Source organism: Pseudopipra pipra, chromosome 15 (assembly GCF_036250125.1).
Source record: "Pseudopipra pipra isolate bDixPip1 chromosome 15, bDixPip1.hap1, whole genome shotgun sequence".
Classification (NCBI taxonomy): Eukaryota; Metazoa; Chordata; class Aves; order Passeriformes; family Pipridae; genus Pseudopipra; species Pseudopipra pipra.
The window spans coordinates 13,695,793-13,717,785 of NC_087563.1; the positions used below are offsets into that span (position 1 = coordinate 13,695,793).

A 21,993-nucleotide genomic window follows, 5' to 3' on the forward strand; every position below is an offset into this window, starting at 1 on the left:
CTCCTGGGAGAAGAGGGAAGGGAAGGCACAGAGCCTGGGTATGGGAGAGGATTAATTGCATGACTTTGATCTCCTGCAGATGATAAAAGCAGTTCACCTACTGCAGCGGGATAGAAGCCTGCTCTCAGATGAGAAAGGAGTTGGATGTGTTGAAAAAGGCTAGAGTGGCACTCAGTTATGTGTTAACAGTGGTGTAGTGGCTCTCTGGCAGTGCTCTACAGCTGGCTAGGAAGGGTGTGGAAGAAAGAAATTGTGATTCTGAAACGCTGAGATCCTTTCGTTGCAAGAAACTCATAGGGTGTCTTTACATGGCACCATATTGATACACCTGGAACTATGAGGTCAGCTAACTGTGAGCACTGCTACCCCCAGCTGTAGCTATCTCCAGTGTCAGAAGCTTTTTAGCCAGGTCATGGCATTGTTCTGCATCCAACTTTCTCACATAATCCAAACAGCCATGCACAGCCCCAGGACAGCTTGCACAACACAGGGTTCTGTGGAGAGGTGCCTTCAGAAGCCCTGTTTTATAAAACCACTGCCTTTTCAGTGGGATATGAGCCAGGAACAGCTATCAGGACACCATGCTGGCTCCCCTTATCAGCTGAGCTCTGGCTTGCACTCCTGCACCCTGCAGGAAATTCAGCCTTCTCTGTACTGCAGGCAAAGCTTCCACACTGGTGTGAGTGCAGCCCTGCAAAGTCATGCTGTCATGTTCAATGGCAAAGTGAGTGACACTGGCAAAATCCGAATGTTTGCTAATGAAATACTTCACCTCTAAGCCAACCCTTTAATTCCCATCTTAGACAAAAAAAGCCCTCTCAGGTATGAGTCATCTCTTCTTCATCTCTCTCTAGACTCAGGTGATTTGCATGAGAAGAGTGATAGGTTTGTCAGTTCTGTAAGAAACCCATGGGCTGATCTTATCTCTTGGACAGTTGCTGGAGGTCTCTTTAAACCCCAAGCCTGATGAGGATTCAGTTATCCATTGTTTTACTTGCATGTCACCCAAAAGAACAAATAATTACCTGTGAACATTCACATCAACTGAGCAGTTTATATCCTTGTGCTTACAATATCTAAGGAGAAATAATCTGCTACTACTGCCAGAAAGAATATTTCAGCCCCTTCAGGGCTGTAGTCAGCTCATAGGAAACCCAGTGGTATTTTTGTTCTGCAGACAAGGGCAGGCTACTCGTGCCATTAAGTAGAATAAAACTATAATTTTTGGTCTCAGCCTAACAGTGCAGCACTGGAAGATGAACTGCTGGTCTTTTAGTGCCTGGTCATCCACATCAGTGCAGGGTTGTATCCAAAAAAGGGTTGTCCCAGTGCAGTGCAAATCGAATGAGTTACATTTGAATGGAAGAGAGAACACATGGCAAGTATCTGAGCACTACAGTGCTACTTGACCACTGATGTTTATTATGGATTTTTAGTTAGGACATGTTCCTTGGTTTTCAAATGCAATAAATGCATCTCTTCTTTCACTACCCAGGGGAAATGGTCACAAAAAGACCCAGAAACGTTTGAGTTCTTGAATGCCAGAGTATGTATGATCCAGATTGCCAATACTCATTCCAAGATCAATCCCAAACTCTATGACAGCAAAAGAGTTTGAGCAGGTAGAGCTGCTTATCTGCGATGAACCTGAATCTCTGTCACTTTTTAAAATGATAAACATTGAAGTTTCAGGGGGAAACAGCAGAGTCTTCTGTTCTTAGTCACATGATTTGAGCAAGGAACAGGATAACGTGACTGTGTTAGGAGTTCCTCCAGCTTCCAGATCAGAAGGGAGGCTCCTACATAGAATAACAGAATGGTTTGTGTTGGAAGGGACCATTGAGTTCCAACCCCCTACCATGAGCAGGAGACAGTGATTGAGACCTCTGCTTTTTTCCTCTCCCACATTGTCATCAAAGGACAAATTAGTCACATTGGCACTGAATAAGACAGCACAAGAGGGCCAGAGGTCAATCTGGGTCTCTCCTAGACAGGGCACTCCTGGCAGGAGCCCCTTGGCAGACAGAGAGGAGGAGGAGGCGTGTTCTCATCCCGAGTGGTAGTAGGCATTAAGGTCCTAATGTACTGCTACAACAGGCATGTCTTCAGCCAGAGTAACCCTGTAGAATAGCCCTGGATGATTATTCAGGGCACAGTGCCATAGTGTTGCAAGTAAACTAATTCTGCTCCTGGAGCCCTTGTTCTGTGTTTGATCCAGTATCTCTGCATGGGGGAGGGTTGACCAGTGGAGACATGACTAGTGAGGCCCCTTGACTTCTCCTCCTGAGGCCTTGCAGGGAGACAGGAATGGCTGTGATAACTGTCCCTTGGCAGTGCTTGGCTCCTCCAGCATCCCCAAACTACCAGAGAAGGGCTCTAAGCTCTTCCAGCCCTCAGTTCCCTAAAGAGGGTGGAGAAAAAGAGGGAAAATAAATCAAAGGCTAAGGAGAAGAGGGAACAAAACCGTGCACTGAGATGAAAGCTTTCTGCCATGGGCGATGGAATCTCTCCAGCCCAGCCTGGCAGCTGTTGAGGAGCAGTGTTTGTGGGAGACAGAGATAGATAGTACATGGAGAGATGGGCAGATAGCAGGGTTTGGGGTATTCTTTTGCTGAAAAGATTTTCAGCTTGTTTTGCAGTCCCTAATGTGAAGAGGATTTGAGTCCAAACAGGACAGAGAAGAACTGAGAGGCTGTGGCAGGAAGAGTCAGGTTGAAGCAGTTCATCCTGCTGAAAGGCTATTTAGAGAATCCTTTTGCTTTGGACTGTTTGTCTCCAGCTCTTATCTAGTGCTTGTTCTTCTAGTGTTTTTCCTGCTGTGTCACTGTCCATGGGCTTCCCCAGGATGCCTGTGGTTCCCTGTATTTCTCTACATGGAAGGACATCCTGCTCTTTAGGTCTGAGGGATGGTTGCACTGCTGCACCCCAAATCAATGTACCACAGGCTCCAGCTGAGCATGGAGTAGTGCACAGCAGGTCTGATCAAGAGGGGAGGTGGTAGAAGGAGGAGAAAAGAAGGTCAAATGGAAGCAAGAGTGAGACGAGAAAGAGGATTTCAGGAGAACAACCTCTTCCCTTCTCAGGCTCTTTTGAAAGCACCAATGCCTGCAAACCTGATTCTGGCTATTTTAACTATCTTAGATTTTCCCCCCTGCAGCAAGGGCAGGGGGCCAGCAACCTCCACCCCAGCCCTGCTCTTGCCAGCAGAAGTTATTATTATTTTTTGTTCCCTGACAACAATGCACTGGTAATTTTACTGCTCCTGTTCCAACATGACCAGCTTTCCTCTCTCCCCTTTCCAGGTAGCAAGCAGGAGAATTGCAGACAATCCTTTCCCATTGCTGTGTGTAGACAGGCTGCTGGAGCAGAGTTTGTGCCTGCCTATATGCAGGAAACAGAAGGGACTGTTTCTGGTCCTTTATATGGATGCAGAGCTTGGCTAATTGGCCAAGTGCAATTAAGACCTTTGATAGTTTTTTCAGTCTCTGTAAGACTCAGCAGAAACCTTCAGGGCCTCATGCAAGAACACAAATAAGGGACACCCACTCCATCACAAGTCCCATGGGACAGGCTGGCTGGGGTTTTCCAGCAGGGCAGGGTGCTGATAACTCACACACATGCACATGCTCATGCAAAACACTCATTAAAACTAAACGTGCACTTCCCACGTCCTTGTAGGGGACAGCAGAAAGAACCAAGGAACTGTTTCCCCAGGCCACAAAAGCTGATGGCTCTTCCCCTTTAATAACAGCTTCCACTTCCATTTTAGCCCTCTGGCCTCACAGCGTGTATAACCAAGTAGCAACAAATAGAAGTAAGCGTTAATTCCAGCGGGCTTCTCTCAAGGACCACGTCCAACCTCTGTCTCAGTGGCCATGGGAACACTGCTGGCAGTTTGTGCATCTGGGCATTGCACAGCACCATGACTCCAAACAGGAATTAGAGTGATTAACTCACAAGAGCTTTGGGATCTCAAGGCACAGTGGTAACTGGCTCCAGAGGGGGAAAGTGGGAGCCGTGGTTGGGCAGGGTAAGGGACAGAGGGAGTTTCCCTGGGGTCAGGAGGAGAAGCCAACTTGTGGCTCAGCAGATGTGAAGCTAAACCAAAAAATTCCATCTGGTGAGACTCCCAGCTGGGATACAGTACAGGTATGTGATAGAGAGCAGAGTCAGCTCTTACTCCCCAGGAGATCTGAGCATCTTCAGTGGTACAGACAGTCAAGAGAGTCATTAAATTCCAGTTCATCTGCCTTCACTACAGTCCTCCTTCTCCAGGTCTAGAAAGCTCAGCTACGATCCTGTTTTCTTTCAGTTTTTTTGATTAGTTCATGAAAGAATTTCAGGGTGTGGCCAGGCAAATCCAAATAGTCACTTCAGAGTGGTTAAATTCCCCTCCATCAGCTGGCAAGCAGTAATCCAGTGCAAACATGGTGTTAGTCTGCTGCAGCTGGATTTTGCAATCTGATAGACTAGAAATATTCCCTGTGTGCACACAGGTGTCAGGTGGCTCCTTTGTCAATATCTGCATGTTGGCTTGTTAGGCAAAACTGTGAAGCATCCCATAAGGTAGGTGGAGTTTTAGGCTTTGCTCCCCCACCCCAGCCAACCTATTGGCAGTGAGGACAGGAGCATCAGAGATCCCAGGACCTGCTGCTGCAATTCCTTCTTCAGGCCCCCATTTCCATGAGTTCTGCTGCTAATAGAGCCCTACAGCCTCTCAAAAACCTGGGAGAGGTTCAAAAGCTTCTTAGCCAGTGGGTTCTTAGACCACTTCTGAGTCCTCTTCACCTGCCAAGGTGTTGAAAGGATGATTAGGAGAAGAAAAAAACCCTATGACATATAAGCAAACAGAGTTTTTCAAGCCATCTTGTTATAATCCATTAAGGAGTGTTGATTTATGATTGTAAAGGCATCAAGTAAATGTTTAGCACAGTGGCTGGTGCCAAATGTGAATAATCCCGGAGAACAAGTGGAAACCGTGAACAGCAGTCTTCTTCCAAGCAGCTGCTCCCTGCTCCCTCCTTCAGCTGCCTGGTGTTTCCTGCAGCCATTTGAAATTTTCTCCTGCCTGTCACACTCAAACAGACAGACCCCAAAGTCTGCTACAGCTGAAGACAGTACTATTGATTAAAACTCGCTGGCTTTGGACCAGAAATGAGAGTGGAGGTGGGTTCATGCAGCTCAGATTAACAAGTCTTTCAGGATGCACAAGTGCATGTGCTCACACCACTGCACGTGCACACTGCCTCCCATGCAGAGCATTTCCCAGGGTAGCATGAGCCTGTGTCACTGCCTGCAGTGGTCACAAATATTCACCCTGCCTTTCGTTTGTGTGAGGAAGAAGAACTTCCTTTCGTGAGGAATAAACACCATGGTAAGGAGAGACTGCTGGGAGCAGGAGATGTGGAGAATGGACAAAAACACTCACAGGTGCCAGACTTGGTGACTGTCAGAAAGTCATACATTACGTGTGCAGTTTCCATCGTTGGTAAAGCAGTTGTGAAAATGGTCTAGAGCTGCTTTTCCCCAAAGGTGAAGAGTCAAGCGCTCAATAAGGACCATTATCAAACAAGAGGTGAAAACAGAAGCCTCAGCTCCGTCCTTTCCATACTTGCATCTATTCAGCTTAGTCATTGACAGGCCAAAACCAGTCAATTACAATGATTTTGTTTCAACTCTAGTTTATTATAGCCACAGTTCCTCCCTCCTGCATCCATCCTATTCCCTGTGGTTAAACTACTGTGTATTTTTTAGAAATCCCTCAAATATTGCAGTTGTTAGAGGATTCATCCTGTCTCTCAGCAAGGCTTAAATAATACACCAACATTATTATTGACTGTGTACCTTATGTTTAGCCTGAATGCATTTGTTCTGTCAGTGGAATAGAGAGTATTTCCCAAGGCAGAAGACAAACTTTTGTCAAAACACTGTAAATTAAAAAGAGCAAAGTTCAGCACAGGGAAAATAGGAGTCGAGACTTGTTAAGAGTCCAGACTTGTGCCAGCACATGCAGAAGGTTTCTTACTTAGAGGCATAAGAAAAGTTTTGTTTTCATGGTCCTGCTGCCTTTCTCACCTAATGCCTTGCCAACCCTCAGCTGATGGAGGCATCTGGTAGGTGTTCCCCCTCCTCCGTGGTCTCTGTGATCAGAGAGCACCACCTGCACAAAGGAAGGGGACAGCTTTACCTCTGGGGGTCTTTCTCCTCTGATCACAAAGGGAACCTGAAACAGGACAGGTGGGCAGGCTGATTTTGGGCACTCAGGGATCTGATCAGCCCTGGCTTTTCTTGCATGCTGAGTCTTGGAGCTCAAAGGGTTTCTTTCTTGGCAGGTTTGATTTCTACAACTTCACAGCAGCTGGATCGAGAATACAAGGCTGAACATATCCTAGAGGTGGGTAATGATGATTGTAATTAGCTTTATTTACCTACAAGTGTATTAAGTCCTCAAAGAGCTTTCCTTGCAAGTTGGAGCACAGAGAAAGAATCTCATCCCATCAGCTCCCAACTGGTGGGAAACTTAATTAAATGGTGTGTGTTGCCCTAAGAGACAGCTGCTGCAGTACTGTGGGGTTTATTATTTACTTGCTGAAGACTGGAGCAAAAGTCCTATTCTGGAAGCTGTGGGAATGCAGGAAGAGGACTGGAACTGTCCTCTAGCAGGATGGATAGTAAGTTATGGGGGAAAGAGCAAGCCAGAGAAATCCACCCTCATTTATCTCATTGTATCAGACACTGCTGTGTAGCTTTGGTCACTGGCCCCTATCCTCAGCTGCTCTATGTGTGTTCCCATTAGAAGAATCTGGAGGTGTTTCAGTCTGTCAGAGTGATGGAGGATAATACATTTCTCTCTGCAAAACAACATGCTGGGAGTGTGCACAGGCACAGCAGAGTGAGGATGGGTGATAACTTGCCAAGCCATGGCAATACAAACATTTTCAGCTTTATGATCCCTAATGACCAACCTGACCCACTGCCTGGAGCAGCTGCAGGCAGGAGCCCTGAAAACTTATCTCCCTGTGCATGGACAAGCCCTGCACAGTGCCAGCTAAAGCCACCAGGTTTTACCCTGCAGAGAGGAACAAAGCCTCTGAAAACGTTGGGGTACAAATGCAGATCCACACAAAACCCCTAGCTGAGTTATTGCCCATCAGGATGAAGGCTGGCTCATATCCCAGGTCACATCAGGGAGCTCTGTCACCTACTCCCTTTGCTTACTGACAGGTGGCTGTTTCTGACAATGGAGAGCCAGCCCTGAAATCCACCAGCAGAGTCGTGATACAAGTCCTGGATGCCAACGACAGTCCTCCCAGTTTCCCCCACAAGCTCTTCATGGTGCAGCTCCCTGAGAGAGAGGCCTCAGAGACACCACTGCCAGTCTACAGGCTGATTGCTTCGGACCGTGACCAGGGCCAGAACAGCCAGATCACCTACACCATCGAGGAGGAGGAGGAGGGGGTATTCACCATCAACCCCACAACCGGCACAGTCTTCTCCAGGAAAGCTTTTCCTGCCTCTGAATACAACATACTCACGGTGAGAGGGGAGGGAAACAGAGAGAGATGGTGGGAAGAGATGGGTAGAGAGGGGAAGAGAGAAAAGGGTGCAGAAACAGAAGATATAAAAGAGCAAAAGAGAGAGAGAAAATGCAGCAGTGGGAAGAGAGCTTGAATGAGGCAAATGGGTTGCAGGGAGAGAAACTGGAAGGGAATGATGGGAAATGCAGAAGGTAGGAAGCTATTAAAAATGGTAAATAAATTTAAAATTCACTGTACAACTAGAGTCCAACTCTCAGAGATGAATCCATGATCCCATATGGATGTGGACCCAAACCTAAACATTCTTTGCGTTTCAGCATGTCTCTGACAGTCTGATCAGGCCATGGGACTTGAAGGTTAAAAGCTCTCCCACAGTCTGCAGGTCCTTGCAACAAGACTTGTCATCCAGGTCTCTGCTGTGCATAGAGCTTGGCAGATTTACTTGATGGTCGAGAGGAATTTGGTTTGCATGGCTCTACCTTGGAAGCAGCCAGAGCACAGACCACTGGCTCAGGAATTGTTTTGTGGGATTTTGGGCGCACTCGGACCTGAAACTCCTAGTGGGTGGGAGAAGAAGCTTCCCATGGGCTAAACCAGCCTTCTCCCTGACTGTATGTGCATTTCCTGCAGGTCAAGGCAACAGACGGCGGCAGCCCCCCGCTCTCCTCCCACGTGCGGCTTCACATCAGCTGGGTCACCCGGCCCGGCCCTTCCTCCGAGCCACTGGCTTTTGATGAACCCCATTTTAACTTTGCCGTGATGGAAACAGATCCTGTAAACCATATGGTGGGAGTGATCAGCATTGAAATGGGCCCCAGCCAAGTGTGGTTTAATATCACAGGTGAGACGCGGGAATTCCAGCGGGGCAGCGGTGTCTGGGAGCTTTGCCCCAGCTCCCCTGGCTTTCAACACTCGCATGCCTGAGCTAATGACGTTGTTTGCTTTAGGTGTAGGTGAGCTACAGGGAAAGCTTTCTCACAGGCACCAAACTGCTTAAACAGCTGTGGACAAAGCTGCCCGTCCAAGGGCTCCGGTGCCAAGTGGAATTACTTATCATGCATTTTTAATGGCATTCTGGAACTTGCCAGTGTTTGAGGTGTTCTCTGATTTCACATGAGAGGCAGGGCCTGCCAGTCCCAGCTCCTCCTGGGAATCAAGTGGCGCTGTTGGTTTTGCTGAAACTGCCTGTGAGGATCCAGTGTCTGGCTGGGTGTTGCAGACAACCCCTGTCTCTCCTTCCATGCTGAGTCTTGAGCAGGGAGCAGAGAGGGAAAAATTCCTCGAAGACCTGGTCCACCCTAACTGGTGGGTCTCTCCCTTCCACCTTACCACATCCCAGGGATGACTTAGACATGAAACGTGAAGCTCCAGGGCCTCCTCTAAGACACACAATGGCAGAGGGGATGTGGGCTGTCACCCCAGGGGACTCACCACACGGTGTGTGAGCAGAACTGGTCCTACCAATGAGGGCCAATTGCACTCACGTAATTTGGTGTTTTGAAGTGGTGCCCCAATCTGCCTTGCACAGCCTTTCCCTGGCACTGCCTGCAGGGCCTGCCCTTGTCAGACAAAGCCTTAATTGGGTTTGAAGTGAAATAGTTTTTCCTGTTACTGTGTTAGGCCAGGGATAATGGTATATAAATACAATTAAGCAACAAGAGATACAACGCTACAGGGAGCAGACAATATCAGTGAAAAGTTTATCTAGCATTAGTAGTGTCTGCTTGGGTTTGCAGAATTAACGGTATATTCCTCTCAGTGTTCTCCCATCGTTTGCTGGCTAAGTGCTGGAGTGTAGCTTGACCTCATCTTCCTCAGTTCCTAGTGCACCAAGTGCTACTCAAGGCTCTCTTGGTTTCTGTACTGTTGGGAAGGGACAGGATTTCATTTTCGCTGCTAGGAAAGGAAAAGCGTCATAGTACCTGGCAACCTAGTGGGTGATGCAGAGATCCAGGAGCCCTCAGCATCTCATTCAAAATCTCACCTTTCCCAGTCCACAAAGACTCTCGTCACTGGGATTGATGGTCTGCAAAACTCTGACAAAGCAGCATCTTTCTTCATCTCTTTCCTTTCCTGGGCTGCTTCTTTCCATCTGGCACCGTGCACAGGGAGCTCTTCTCTCTCTTCTCAGGGAAAGGCATCTATGAGTCTCTCTTCCTCTGTCTCTGCTTCTTCCTGTCTCCTTCCCAGCAGGAAAGCAGTGGTCCAGATGGCTAGTGACCACTGCATTCTTCCAGCAAGGGAAGATATGTAATTTAACAACCAGTGAAGATTTTGCCAGCTGGTAAGAGAATAAAGCAGAATCCAGACTATCCACTAGCCAGGAAGGGAGAAGACCTGGGATAAATGTCAGAAAACTTTGAGCCTCTCTATATCTCAGAACTGAGTAGCAATGTTTCACATGCAATAGTGGCCTAACAGGCCGCCAGCAAGTGAGGCATGAGAAAGGAGCTGCCATGCCAGGGCTGAACAGCAGTAGGGTGAGGGACAGCCTTCTGCTGCTGAGCTGCTCAGGCCTGCAGTTCCCAGCACTGCACAGCCATCTGGGTTGGAGGCACCAGGCTCTGCTCACCCTGGAAGCACCGTCTGCCTCCCCAACTGTTCCAGTACTGGGCTTCTTGAGGGAGCTCACAGGCTCCCAACCACGGTGATGAAGACCATCACTGACATGCCCACAGTGTGACCATGAATTGGAAGCCAGTGAGAGCACTGTTCTACCCAGCAGGTCCCTGATCCATGCTAGGCCAGTGATGCTGCATAGCTGGAGACCTTGTGCAAATAAATCAATGCTCAAATGTGCCTGTTGCCAATCTAGCCAGGACATCATATGCATAAGTGAATCCTTTCCTCTTCTCTCCTCCTCATTTTTTCTGATTCCGCTCACCTTACATTTCTACTCCTTTGTCACCATCTGTGACAACCCCTTTGTCCAGCTTCTCCTTGTCCTCACTGTCTCCTGTGTCCATCTATCACATGTACTGAGTTTCTAGATTTGGGAGAAACCTCACCTATAGCAATGTCCTCAGTCTAGCCATGGCCAAAGAGGTACAGCGAGAGTGAGTGCCTGCACAGCCCCCTTGAAGGCATATTGCCTGGTGTTCACTTATTTGTGGCTGGGCATTTGTGGGATTTGTGTATGATGTCTGGAAGGAATATCCTTGTCCTTTAGGTCTCCAGGCAGCTCCTGGAATCTCTTCCACTTCAGAGGCTGCCAGCACCTGCAGCTTGCTCTGACTTTTAACTGCCCTCCTCTTTCCCTTTTTCATCTCTCCCTTATCCCAGGTGGTGATGATGACATGGATTTTGACATTGAAAAGAGTACAGGCAGCATGGTCATTGCAAGACCCCTTGATGCAAGGAAGAAGTCAAGCTATAACCTGACAGTAGAAGTCACTGATGGGTCCAATACGATCAAAACCCAGGTAATGTTTTTTTTCTTTGTTAAACACCCCACTGAGAGGGAGTATGTGCCAAAGGGAATCTTTTTTCTGAGTCTGATGAGCTCTGGATGAGATGCCAGGCACAAGAATCTGCTTACACTGTGATTTTACATTACACAGTGACTCAAGTCTTTCCTAATACCAAGTTAAGATTGTTTTTATGTTCTTGGAAACAGCTGGTCTAGGAAAGCCTGGGTCTTTCCTGTCGACCACAGCCAGCACACGAGGACACATCTACACCACCAGCCAAGCTGGAGTGGCAGTTCACACACTCAGACCTCAGCTTGCTCTCAGCTGCTCAGTCTGAACTGCAACATGTCCAGGACAATATGTTAAGTCATAAGGAAAATCCAGTTAGATCAGGATTGGGTCCATGGTCCCATGTCAAGGGGTGTTCCTGGGACTTGTGAGCCAAAGTAAAGGCAGCACAGATGAATTTGCAAGAGGTGAGGTCAGGCCCAGGAGGTGAGTGGGGCAACTGCAGAGATGCTGTGTGCTTTGAGTTGCCACAGAGGAAGGAAGTGCTGGTGAAAGGAGACACTTTTCTCTCAGCCATGTCCTTGAGCCCCAGTTAAAATTATGAGATTTGCCCATTTTTACCTGCCCTGAGGAGGGGTGTTCAGGGCTTGATCTTCCACCAACCGTTCTCTCCACACATGAGAAGCAGCCAGAATTCCAGCCCTCACTGCACAGGAAGACCTAGAATGTGAGTCACCTGTCAGTGAGGCTTATCATGGGACATTCACTGCGGGGGATGATGAGTGAGGAACACTGTCAGTCCTGTGAAATGCAATGCTAATGGATGGCCACTTATCTCGACTATCTTCAGGTATTGCTCCAAATAAACAAACAGAGCCCCACCTTGCCTGGTGTGCATTCCCTGCCACCTTGCATCTCATCCCTACGTTTATTTTGGCACTCAAGGCCGCTAGCAGATGTCAAGAAACCTGCTCATGGAAAACCCCAATGGCATGCTCAGGTTTGCTACAGGAAGCAAATTATTACACTTGGTTGGGACTTCCTAAGATGCAGGGACCACATCAGTAGGGGGGTCAGGACCGCCAGGGTAGGAGACTAAACAGAAGAACCTGTGACTTTGCAGGCAGGATTCAGGCAGCTATTCACAAGGGGGGTTGCTGCTGACTGCAGAGAGGAAGATTTGGCTAAAAAATGTAGAACACAAATTTTGCTTCTCCACATGCATGAGGAAGGCCAGCCCTCCTTCCTTTTACCAAACATCCCCCTTCTGTCATTGCTCTGGTGTGTAATTAATGGGGGTTGCTGTGGAGGCACTGGCCAGCAAAGCTGGCACCGTGGCTGAGCCACTGCTGCTCTTCATGGCAGGCTGTGACAGTTTCCCCGTGTGCCAAGTGCAGGCACGTTCAGTCTGAGTGGCTTGCCAGATTGGAGTTATAAAAAGAAATGAGAGGAAGCAAACGGGAAAACATGAAGGGAAGGCACAGCGGGAGTTCCTTGGGGGAGAAGGACAAAAGGGCTCCCAGTCACCACGGATGGCAAAGCCCCAAGAGTTGGAAAGCTGTGACGGTTACAGGACTCAGAGAATGGCTACACCCCAGAGGGTTTGGTAGCTTAGATTTTACGTGGCTGCATGTCAGGCTGCTGCCATGTCTTTGCTGCTCTCACTGTGCTGTTTGCCCCACAGGCGTTTATCCACGTTATTGACATCAACCAGCACCGTCCCCAGTTCCTGGAGAGCCATTATGATGTGAGGATTCCTGAAGATACCCCCTCAGGGAGAGAAATCCTTCGAGTCAGTGCAACAGACAAGGACAAAGGAAAGGGGCTCATCTACACCATCCATGGCAGCGTGGACCCCAAAAGCTCAAGACTTTTCCAGTTGGATCCAAGCAGTGGAGCCCTCACAACAGCAGAAGGCTTCAGTTCCCAGCCCATGCCTCAGCACACCCTCACAGTGATGGTGAGTCCTGACCAAGCCCTGCTGAGTCCACCAGCTTGGCCAGGAAATATGAGTCACTGGAGAAATTAAAACTGGTTTTAGTATTTGAGGGAGGATTTGTCTAGAACAATAAGGAAGAGGAAAGCAGGCTGTTAACCTTTACTATATGGCTAAATCTAGGTAACACCCTGCTTTCCTCTTACCACCTGCTAATTTCATTGGAGGGCCACTGGATTCTTATAAAAGAAAACACAGTGAATAATTGTTAATGTTTGGTTTCAAGTTCAAGGCTGAGCTTTGGTGCTGAAACTTACAGGCTCATTCCCTCCCAAGGGGTTAGGACCACTGCAAAGCACCCACCTGTGTAGGAGTCCTGATGAGTTGCTTGGAAGCTGGTGCGGGCAAGGCTGCCTTCTCCCCAGGTGTGACTGTGCCTGCTCTTCCTCTGTCATTCAGGTGCGAGACCAGGAGGTCCCCATCAAGCGGAACTTTGTCCGAGTCATCGTCCATGTGGACAGCTGCAACCTCCACCCTCCGCAGTTCAGCAGCATCCACTATGAAGCAGAAGTGCTGGACTCAGCAGTGGTGGGCACAGAGGTTCTACAAGTCAGAGCCCTCGATCAGGACCAAGGAGCTAATGCTGAAATCCACTACTCCCTTCAGGCAGGTGAGAGCCCTGCAACAAGACAATTTAGGCTTTGATCACACCTATGTTTCCATGCTCTAACTGGTGGCTGCTTGACCAGCTTTCTGTAGCTGTTGCAAGGACCAGTAAATGGCAGTTAATTTCCAGTAAATTTCACAGTTCTAAAACGTGATTTTCTTTCTATTCAGAGAAAATCTATAGTGAGCAGGTAATTACCGTATTATGGAATATTAGCATCCTTTCTTAAGAAGAAAGCTTAATGTTCAGTCACTGGCCTTAAAAAAAATGTGATTGGATGAGTTAGGGCAACCTAAAATCTGCTCCTTTTGTCCATGGGAACTGAGGGAGCAATCCCTATTCAGTTGTTAAGCGAAAGTACTCCAGTTCCCACAACAGTCATCATCAGTTCCACCATTTCTACCAAGAAATACATCTTCAGAGAACAGTGAGGACACCTTCAGCATTGGCTGCTGGTGGTTTTGGGTCATGCAAGTTCAGTAGGCAAGTATTTTATCATTCACTCTAAAGGTTAAAACTGAAGTATTTATGTCTGTGCCACACTGCCTATTTAGCTGGTAAATTCTTTGCAGGAGACAAGCCATCCTTTGCTCCATCTTTCTCACTGCAATTTAGATCAAGGACTGAGGGATTTAATTGCTCCTGAAGCATTGGTAATTACAAGCATGACAGAGCTTGAAGGAACTAGTACTATCTGTGCTACCATGTTCTGCACACGAGGCAAAAGCTTCAAGCACATGCTCTGCCACCACTAAATATGCTTAAATTAGAAGGGTATTTATCTCCAATTTACATTTTGATTGATTCAAAAGTTAGCTCACAGATCTCAATGGGTTCATTGTTCTTATAAATAAAATTATTTAGAAATTAATTAATTTTTCCCAGTGAAAGAAACATATGTTAACTAGGTCTGAAATCAGCAGAATCTATGGAAAAGAGGTTCAGAAAACCAAAACCAATGTGGTGTCTGCATTCTTCACTTTGTAATTTCTCTTCTTGCAGGTAATGGGGAAGGCTTCTTTAGCATCGACCCATATTCTGGAATTATTACAGTTGCCCAGAAACTGGATCCGTCCAGACAGGATCGATTTACTCTTATTGTAAAAGCAGAAGATCGGGGGTTCCCTCAGCTTAAGGATTCTGCTACGGTCCATGTCCGCATTAGACCCTCCGATCGAACCCCTCCAAAATTTCCAGAGGCCGAGTACATCACAGAGATCAGTGAATCCACTGCTATTGGCTCTCCTCTAATCCAGGTTTCGGCCACAAGCTTGTCACCAGTCAGCTATGAAATAAAAGATGGAAATGGAGATGGAGTGTTCTCCATGAACTATCAGTCAGGCCTTATTTCCACTCAGAAGAGCTTAGATTTTGAGCAGGTGTCTTTTTACCAGTTGAAGGTCCGTGGCACCAACATGGCTGGAGCTTTTATGGATGCAGTGGTACTTATCTATGTCATAGATGAGAATGACAATGCACCCATCTTCGTTAAGCCTTCCTTTGTTGGCTGGATCATGGAGAATGCTCCATCACAAAGCATGGTTCTGGATGAGAGCAATGCTCCCCTCGTGACCTATGCAACAGATGCTGATCAAGATTCCAATGCTCTGCTGGTCTATGAGATTTTGGAACCAGAGGCACTGAAATATTTCACTGTAGATCCCAGCACAGGGACACTGACCAGTCGTGCTGATATAGACTATGAGCTCACCCCAGTTTTCCACTTCAGTGTACATGTGCACGACAGTGGAAGTCCCAGCTTATTTGCATCCAAACCCACCAAGGTCACAATCCACGTTAAAGATGTGAATGATTCACCTCCAGTCTTTTTGAAAGACACTTACGATCTTTCTGTCTTGCTACCCGCCCACCCTGGGATGGAGCTTTTGTCAGTGCAAGCAAAAGATGCAGATTCGGAGGTGACCTACAGCATCGTGGAAGGGAACCTTGATAATGCTTTCTATATTCATCCTCTCACGGGTCTCATCTCCATTCTTAATGCTACCGGCCTCAGGAGCTATCATGAGCTCATGGTCAGAGCTGGTGATGGCTTATATAAGAGTACTGCTCTGGTTAAGCTAAACTTAACTCAAGCACAAGGTACTGGCTTGAAATTTGATCAAGACGTGTATACAGCAACTGTGATGGAGAACTCCACAGATGAGAAGACTCTAACTATCCTTGGGGTCAAGGGATATCAGCTAAATGAACCCCTTTCCTATTCTCTCTTGAATGGAAAGGAAAGATTCAAGATGATCCAGGCCTCTGGAGTACTTCAGACCAAGGGTGTGAAATTTGACCGCGAAATGCAAGATATGCATGAGGTGGCTGTGGAAGTGAAGGACAACAGGAAACCACCAAGAGTGTCCCAAGCCACAGTCAAGGTTTATGTAGAGGATGTCAATGACAACCCACCACAGTTTGAGAATGTGCCATATTACACCTCGGTGCAGGACGGCACGGAGCCAGGTGATGTACTTTTCCAGGTGTCAGCAACAGACAAAGACATAGGGGATAATGGAGCTGTTACCTACTCATTTGCAGAGGACTACAAATACTTTCGGATTGACCCTTACCTAGGAGACATCTCCCTTAAGAAGCCTCTTGATTATCAAGCTTTAAATAAATACAACCTCCGAGTCATTGCTAAGGACAAAGGAGAGCCTCCCCTCCATGCTGAAGAGGAGGTTGTGATCAGTGTGAGGAACAAATCCAACCCTCTGTTCCAAAGTTTGTACTACCGAGTGAAGGTGCCAGAAAACATCCCCCCATACACATCTATCCTCCACATACAGGCTCGCAGCCCTGAAGGCTTGCGCCTCATCTACAACATTGTGGAAGAAGACTCCCTGAAACTCTTCAACACCGACTTCAAAACTGGTGTCCTGACTGTCACGGGCCAGCTGGACTACGAGCTAGAGACAAAACACACGTTCACTGTTAGAGCCACAGACACAGCGCTGGGATCCTTCTCAGAAGCCAGAGTGGAGGTGGAGGTAGAGGACATTAATGACAATCCCCCGGTATTTTCTCAAATCGTCTACACAGCGTCTGTCTCGGAGAGTTTGCCAGCACAAACTCCTGTTGTCCAACTCCTTGCTTCTGATAAGGATTCTGGCAGAAACAAAGTAGTTTCCTATCAGCTTGTGGATGATGGTTCAGATTCTACCAAGTTCTTTAATATTGATGCCGGCACAGGGCAAATAGCAACAGCTCAAGCACTTGACTATGAAACAAATCAACAGTTCCGCCTGAAAGTAAGAGCTGCAGATCATGGGATGCCTCCACTTAGTAGTGATGCCCTGGTAATTGTAGATGTGACAGACATCAATGACAATCCCCCTGAGTTCAGCCAGCTTCAGTATGAAGCCAAGGTCAGTGAAATGGCTACGTGTGGGCACATCGTGATCAAAGTCCAGGCCCTGGACCCTGACAGTGGAGACACCACCCGACTGGAATACGTGATACTCTCGGGCAATGACAATAGGCATTTTGCCATCAACAGCACTTCTGGAATAATATCCATGTTCAACCGCTGCAAAAAGGACTTGGAGCCATCCTACAATCTCAGAGTTTCTGCTTCAGATGGAGTTTTCAAGAGCACTGTGCCTGTGTATATCAACACCACAAATGCCAACAAATACAGCCCCTCTTTTCGGCAGAACGTGTACGAGGCAGAGCTGGCAGAAAATGCTGAGATAGGTACCAAAGTGATTGAGTTGGTGGCTATTGACCCAGATGGTGGCCCATATGGCACCATAGACTATACCATCATAAATAAACTTGCCCATGAGAAGTTCTCCATAGACAGTAAAGGCTGTATTTCCACACTGCAAAAGCTGGACAGGGAAAATTCAACAGAAAGAGTCATAGCCATTAAAGTCATGGCCAAGGATGGGGGTGGGAAGGTGGCCTTCTGCACTGTAAAAATAATCCTTACAGATGAGAATGACAACCCACCTCTGTTCAAAGCCTCTGAATACACACTGTCCATCCAGTCCAATGTAAGCAAAGGTTCCCCCGTCATCCAAGTACTGGCTTACGATGCTGATGAAGGTGCAAATGCAGATGTCATTTACTCTGTTGACTCCGTTGAAGATGTGGCAGAAGACCTTGTGGAGATCAATGCTGCCACTGGGGTTGTTAAGGTCAAGGAGAGCCTTATTGGTTTAGAAAACAGAGCCTTTAACTTCAAGGTGAAAGCTGAAGATGGCAGACCCCCTCACTGGAACTCCCTTGTCCCAGTGAATCTCCAGATTGTCCCCAGGGAGGTGACATTGCCAAGGTTTTCTGAGCCCCTTTATACATTCTCTGCATCTGAGGATCTTCCAGAGGGATCAGAAATAGGGTCAGTCAAAGCTTTTGCAGAGGATCCCATTATATACAGCCTGGTGAAGGGAACCACTACAGAAAGTAACAAGGATGAGGTGTTCACAGTGGATGAACAAACAGGGGTTTTGAAAATCAAAAAACCCATGGATCATGAGACCACCAAGTGGTACCAGGTTGATGTTATGGCTCACTGCTCACATCAGGAGACTGAGCTGGTCTCTCTGGTCTCTGTGAACATCCAAGTGCAGGATGTCAATGACAACAGACCTGTCTTTGAGGCAGATCCCTACAAAGCTTTTGTCATGGAGAACATGCCTTCCGGCACCACAGTCATTCAAGTGACAGCTAACGACCAGGACATGGGAAGCGATGGGCAGGTGACCTACAGTCTGGAAGCAGAATCTGGCAACCTCCGTGGACTCTTCACCATTGATGGTGAGAGTGGGTGGATCACCACACTGAAAGAGCTGGACTGCGAGGATCAGGAGATCTACCGCTTTTATGTGGTGGCCACTGACCACGGCAGGAAAGTCCAGCTCTCTTCCCAAACCCTGGTGGAGGTCACTGTCTCCGATGAAAATGATAATGCTCCACAGTTCACCTCAGATTTCTACAAGGGGTCGGTGATTGAGAACGCGGAGCCGGGGCAGGTGGTGGTCACGCTGAGCACCGTCGACGCAGACATCTCTGAGCAGAACCGGCGCGTCACGTGCTACATAACCGGTGAGTCTTCCCTGGCTTTAAATCTTCAGTGAGCAAGGACAAGAGTGTCAAAGTGAGGATTTGATAGCTTGCCTTACAGGATATTAAGGCAGAAATGGTGTTGTACTGACAGGCCTATCAGAAGCAGATGAGATGAAGCCCAGGCTCTGTCATGAGCTGGACTCTTCAGTTAAATACAAAACTCTTTAGTAACTAACTGCAGTGGGTGGAATTGTCATTATAATAACTATCTCACCACTGAATCGTCCTATTTATTTGGGAATAAATAAAATCCATATAAGTAATTACACAGTACTGTAGAAATATTTATTTACACTTTCCTAACAGAGGAATAATTAAGACAGTGTAATTGTAATATCTGTTGGAAGGACAGAAGAGGTGGTACAGGAGGAGGGAAGATTTTTCTCACAGAGATACTGTGATCTGTATTTAAGTTCTTTGACCCAGTTTTTTCTTCTGCCAACAGTGCAGTCAGTTTATACATTACATATATGCCTGTAGCCTGTCTGTATTTATTAATAACTATATATATGCACATAGAATGTGTATAACTTTCTGGTGTTAAATGTGTTTCCTATGAAGCCACTTGGAGTCTGACTTAACAAACAAGGCTTCAGTTGCCACTCTGCACTGGGAGAGATTTGAGACTGTCATGTCAATCTTAGTAAAGGTTTTGGCTAACAAGAAATACTAAAAATTACTCTTGCATCCCTGAAACATCACTTGTGCCAACTAAAATTAACCACTGCTGTAAAATACCAAAAAAGTTACACTGAAAGTTTTATGTGCATCTGCACAAGTAGAAGCTTGAGTTTACAGTATTTTTTTGACCCTAAAGGGTCTTTCTGAGACCTGGAGCAGATACTTCAAATTAAAATGTTTGTTCAAACTCAAATGAGGACCCTTCAGGGTCAAAACATTTAGCCAGATCATGCTGCAGCCTGTTATCTATTATTCTAACCATCCAAAACAGGGAAGGAATGCTGGTACTTTGAATTGGTTTATGGCATGCCTAGGTATTTGCAAGCCTTTAGGAGGAAAGATTTAATCCATTTATGTATTCACATTTCTGCCATCTTAAAGATAGTAACTTCCAACTACTTTAAACCTGAAAGGATGCACACTTATGTTACAGGTGAGCACCTTGTGCTCTCTCTCTGCTATGCACTTAAAAGCACAGGTCAAATTCTATCCATAAACATGTAAATGCAACTGCAGCAAAGGAGAGGAGTATTGATCTGAGAACACAGAGCCCTGTTCACATTGATTTCAGACGCACAGAAATTAAATCTGGGTGTGGGCTGGTGTTTCCCAGCATCAGAAGAAGGGCTAGCAGAGGTCTCATTGTGCCTCCAGATCCACCACCTCATCACTGCAGTGCAAGGGAAAGCAGAAAGGGAGTGAATTTAATTTACCCTGCTGTGCGAGGCCCTTCAGAGTGTAACACAAACAAGCCCCCCAGCCAGCTCTCCTCATTGATTCCCATTGCCTAACGTGCTCCCTTCTCTGCCCAGTGGTGTCAGGTCAGCAGAGGACATCAGCTCCTTGCCAAAAGAGAGGGCTTCTCCAGGGGCAGCATCCAGCCCATTTAAAATCTAATCTGTGTAGCAGCAGCAGGAGCAGCATGAGTCTGGTGGACCAGAGAGCCTGCCTAGCCTGGATTTACCTGTCTCACATAATTTGGCTCTTACAGAATCAAAAAGTAGCCCCAGAAAGTGCAGCTATATATTAAATATCTCTATAGGTTAAGAGGAAGTACAACTCTATGTGGTGCCGTTACAGTAAGATCCAACTAATATCTGCAGGGTGTTTGAAACTCTCAGATCCCTTTAGGAACATGCACTAAGAAAGACTGACAGGCTTTGGGAAGGTGAGACAATGTGGTTTTGAGGCAATGAATATGCACATCTGCAGAACATTACCAAGACCTTTTTGCAATCAGGAGTTTTTTCCTCCCTCCAGTGTAATATGCAGACAGGGAATAACTGAAACAGGCAGGGTACTTCCCAGCTGTGCAGTGAGGCAGACCAAATGCTCCTCACCTGCTGGATACACCACCAGTGCCCTCTCTACATCCCCAGTGCAAGTCAGAGAATCATCGAATCATATAGGTTGGAAAAGACTCTAAGGTCATCAAAGTCCTTCAGGTCTCCTAAGGGAACCACAGTGGACACACCTATATTCCCCTTCCTTATCACTTCTGGTTTTCAGCACTCAGTAAATGCCTTTTTTTACTTGCCTCCTGCCCCCTTCTAGAAGGAGACGTACTGGGACAGTTCACAGTTAATGAAATTGAGGGCGAATGGACAATTTCTTCCAAGAAGCCTCTAGACAGAGAAGATACAGAGAAATATCTCCTCAAGGTTATGGCCTCTGATGGGAAATTCCAGGCTACCACTGAAGTGGAAATTTTTGTTCTGGATATCAATGACAACAGCCCTGAGTGCGGCCAGGTAAGACGTCTGTTCTGGGACATCAGGGGCATGAAGGGAGAGCCTGGGAAGGAGAGAACACAATAGCAAAGAAGAAAGAACAGACAGAGCATGTTAAAGGGTTTGGCTTGTCGTAATTCTTCTCACACGATCCTGTTGCTTTGATTATGCTTAGCAATTTTAATTAAGCTGCATGTCAAGCAAGCACATTAAATCTAGCCTCCAAGCATGTTTGCCAGCAGTAAGTGAGAGCCTAAGCATTATGAAGGATAATTTTTGGAGATAAACAATGCCAGGAAGCCTCCTGGGTAGGGGCATGTAAATTACTGAGTTTTATATCCTGCTGTGCTGAGAGATTCCCATCAGAAGGTTTGTTGCTGTAGAGAGCTGATCGCTGGTGTGGACATTAGCCATGGTGAGAAAGAACAGAGGTGGTTGCTTCCCAAAGGAGATTCAAAGGCTTGTGTGAAATGAGTTCACTGGTCCCAATCCACACCCCAGCAGCCAGCAATGGGAGGCACACTGTGCTCCCCTGTAAACCACAGGGATTTTATATAAGGGTTTATCCTTCCCTATGAAGCTCCTCCTAGTCTGCTCCTCCCTGTAAGGGATGAAGGTATTTTGGAGGTGGCTCAGATGCCAATGACACCTTCTGTCCTTGTCAGATACTCTACACTGGGAGAGTCTCTGAAGATTCTGGGCCGGGTCTTTTCATTTTGAAAATATCAGCAACCGACCCCGACGTTGGCAGCAATGCCCAGATAACCTACAGCCTCCACGGCCCCGGCGCGGAGGAGTTCCGGCTGGGACCACACACAGGTGAGAGCAGGGCAATGGGATGCCTTAATCCTCTTCCTCACCCGCTCCTGAGAAATCCAAGCTCCCAGCATGGCTCAACACTTATCTCCTCTTGAGCAAACATAAGGGCTGTTCATTCCAGCTCTCC

General features: G+C 47.1%; 1 protein-coding gene and 1 long non-coding RNA gene across 3 annotated transcripts in view; one reads left to right on the forward strand and one right to left on the reverse strand.

The window, feature by feature from the left end:
• The window catches only part of LOC135422649 (uncharacterized), a 58,282-nt gene extending 44,609 nt beyond the window's left edge, over positions 1 to 13,673 (reverse strand). For both annotated transcript variants that reach the window (XR_010434539.1, XR_010434540.1), the window contains exons 1-2: positions 13,257 to 13,673; positions 11,579 to 11,677 (exon numbers count right to left, since the gene is read on the reverse strand). This is a non-coding gene — a long non-coding RNA (uncharacterized LOC135422649). The remainder of the gene's footprint in view (positions 1 to 11,578; positions 11,678 to 13,256) is intronic.
• FAT2 (FAT atypical cadherin 2) overlaps positions 1 to 21,993 on the forward strand; it is a 56,879-nt gene that overhangs the window by 16,370 nt on the left and 18,516 nt on the right. The window contains exons 4-12 of the mRNA XM_064672002.1: positions 6,333 to 6,394; positions 7,225 to 7,536; positions 8,169 to 8,379; positions 10,821 to 10,960; positions 12,642 to 12,917; positions 13,353 to 13,563; positions 14,563 to 18,615; positions 20,872 to 21,068; positions 21,713 to 21,866. Coding sequence (XP_064528072.1) covers positions 6,333 to 6,394; positions 7,225 to 7,536; positions 8,169 to 8,379; positions 10,821 to 10,960; positions 12,642 to 12,917; positions 13,353 to 13,563; positions 14,563 to 18,615; positions 20,872 to 21,068; positions 21,713 to 21,866 — 5,616 coding nt within the window. The remainder of the gene's footprint in view (positions 1 to 6,332; positions 6,395 to 7,224; positions 7,537 to 8,168; positions 8,380 to 10,820; positions 10,961 to 12,641; positions 12,918 to 13,352; positions 13,564 to 14,562; positions 18,616 to 20,871; positions 21,069 to 21,712; positions 21,867 to 21,993) is intronic.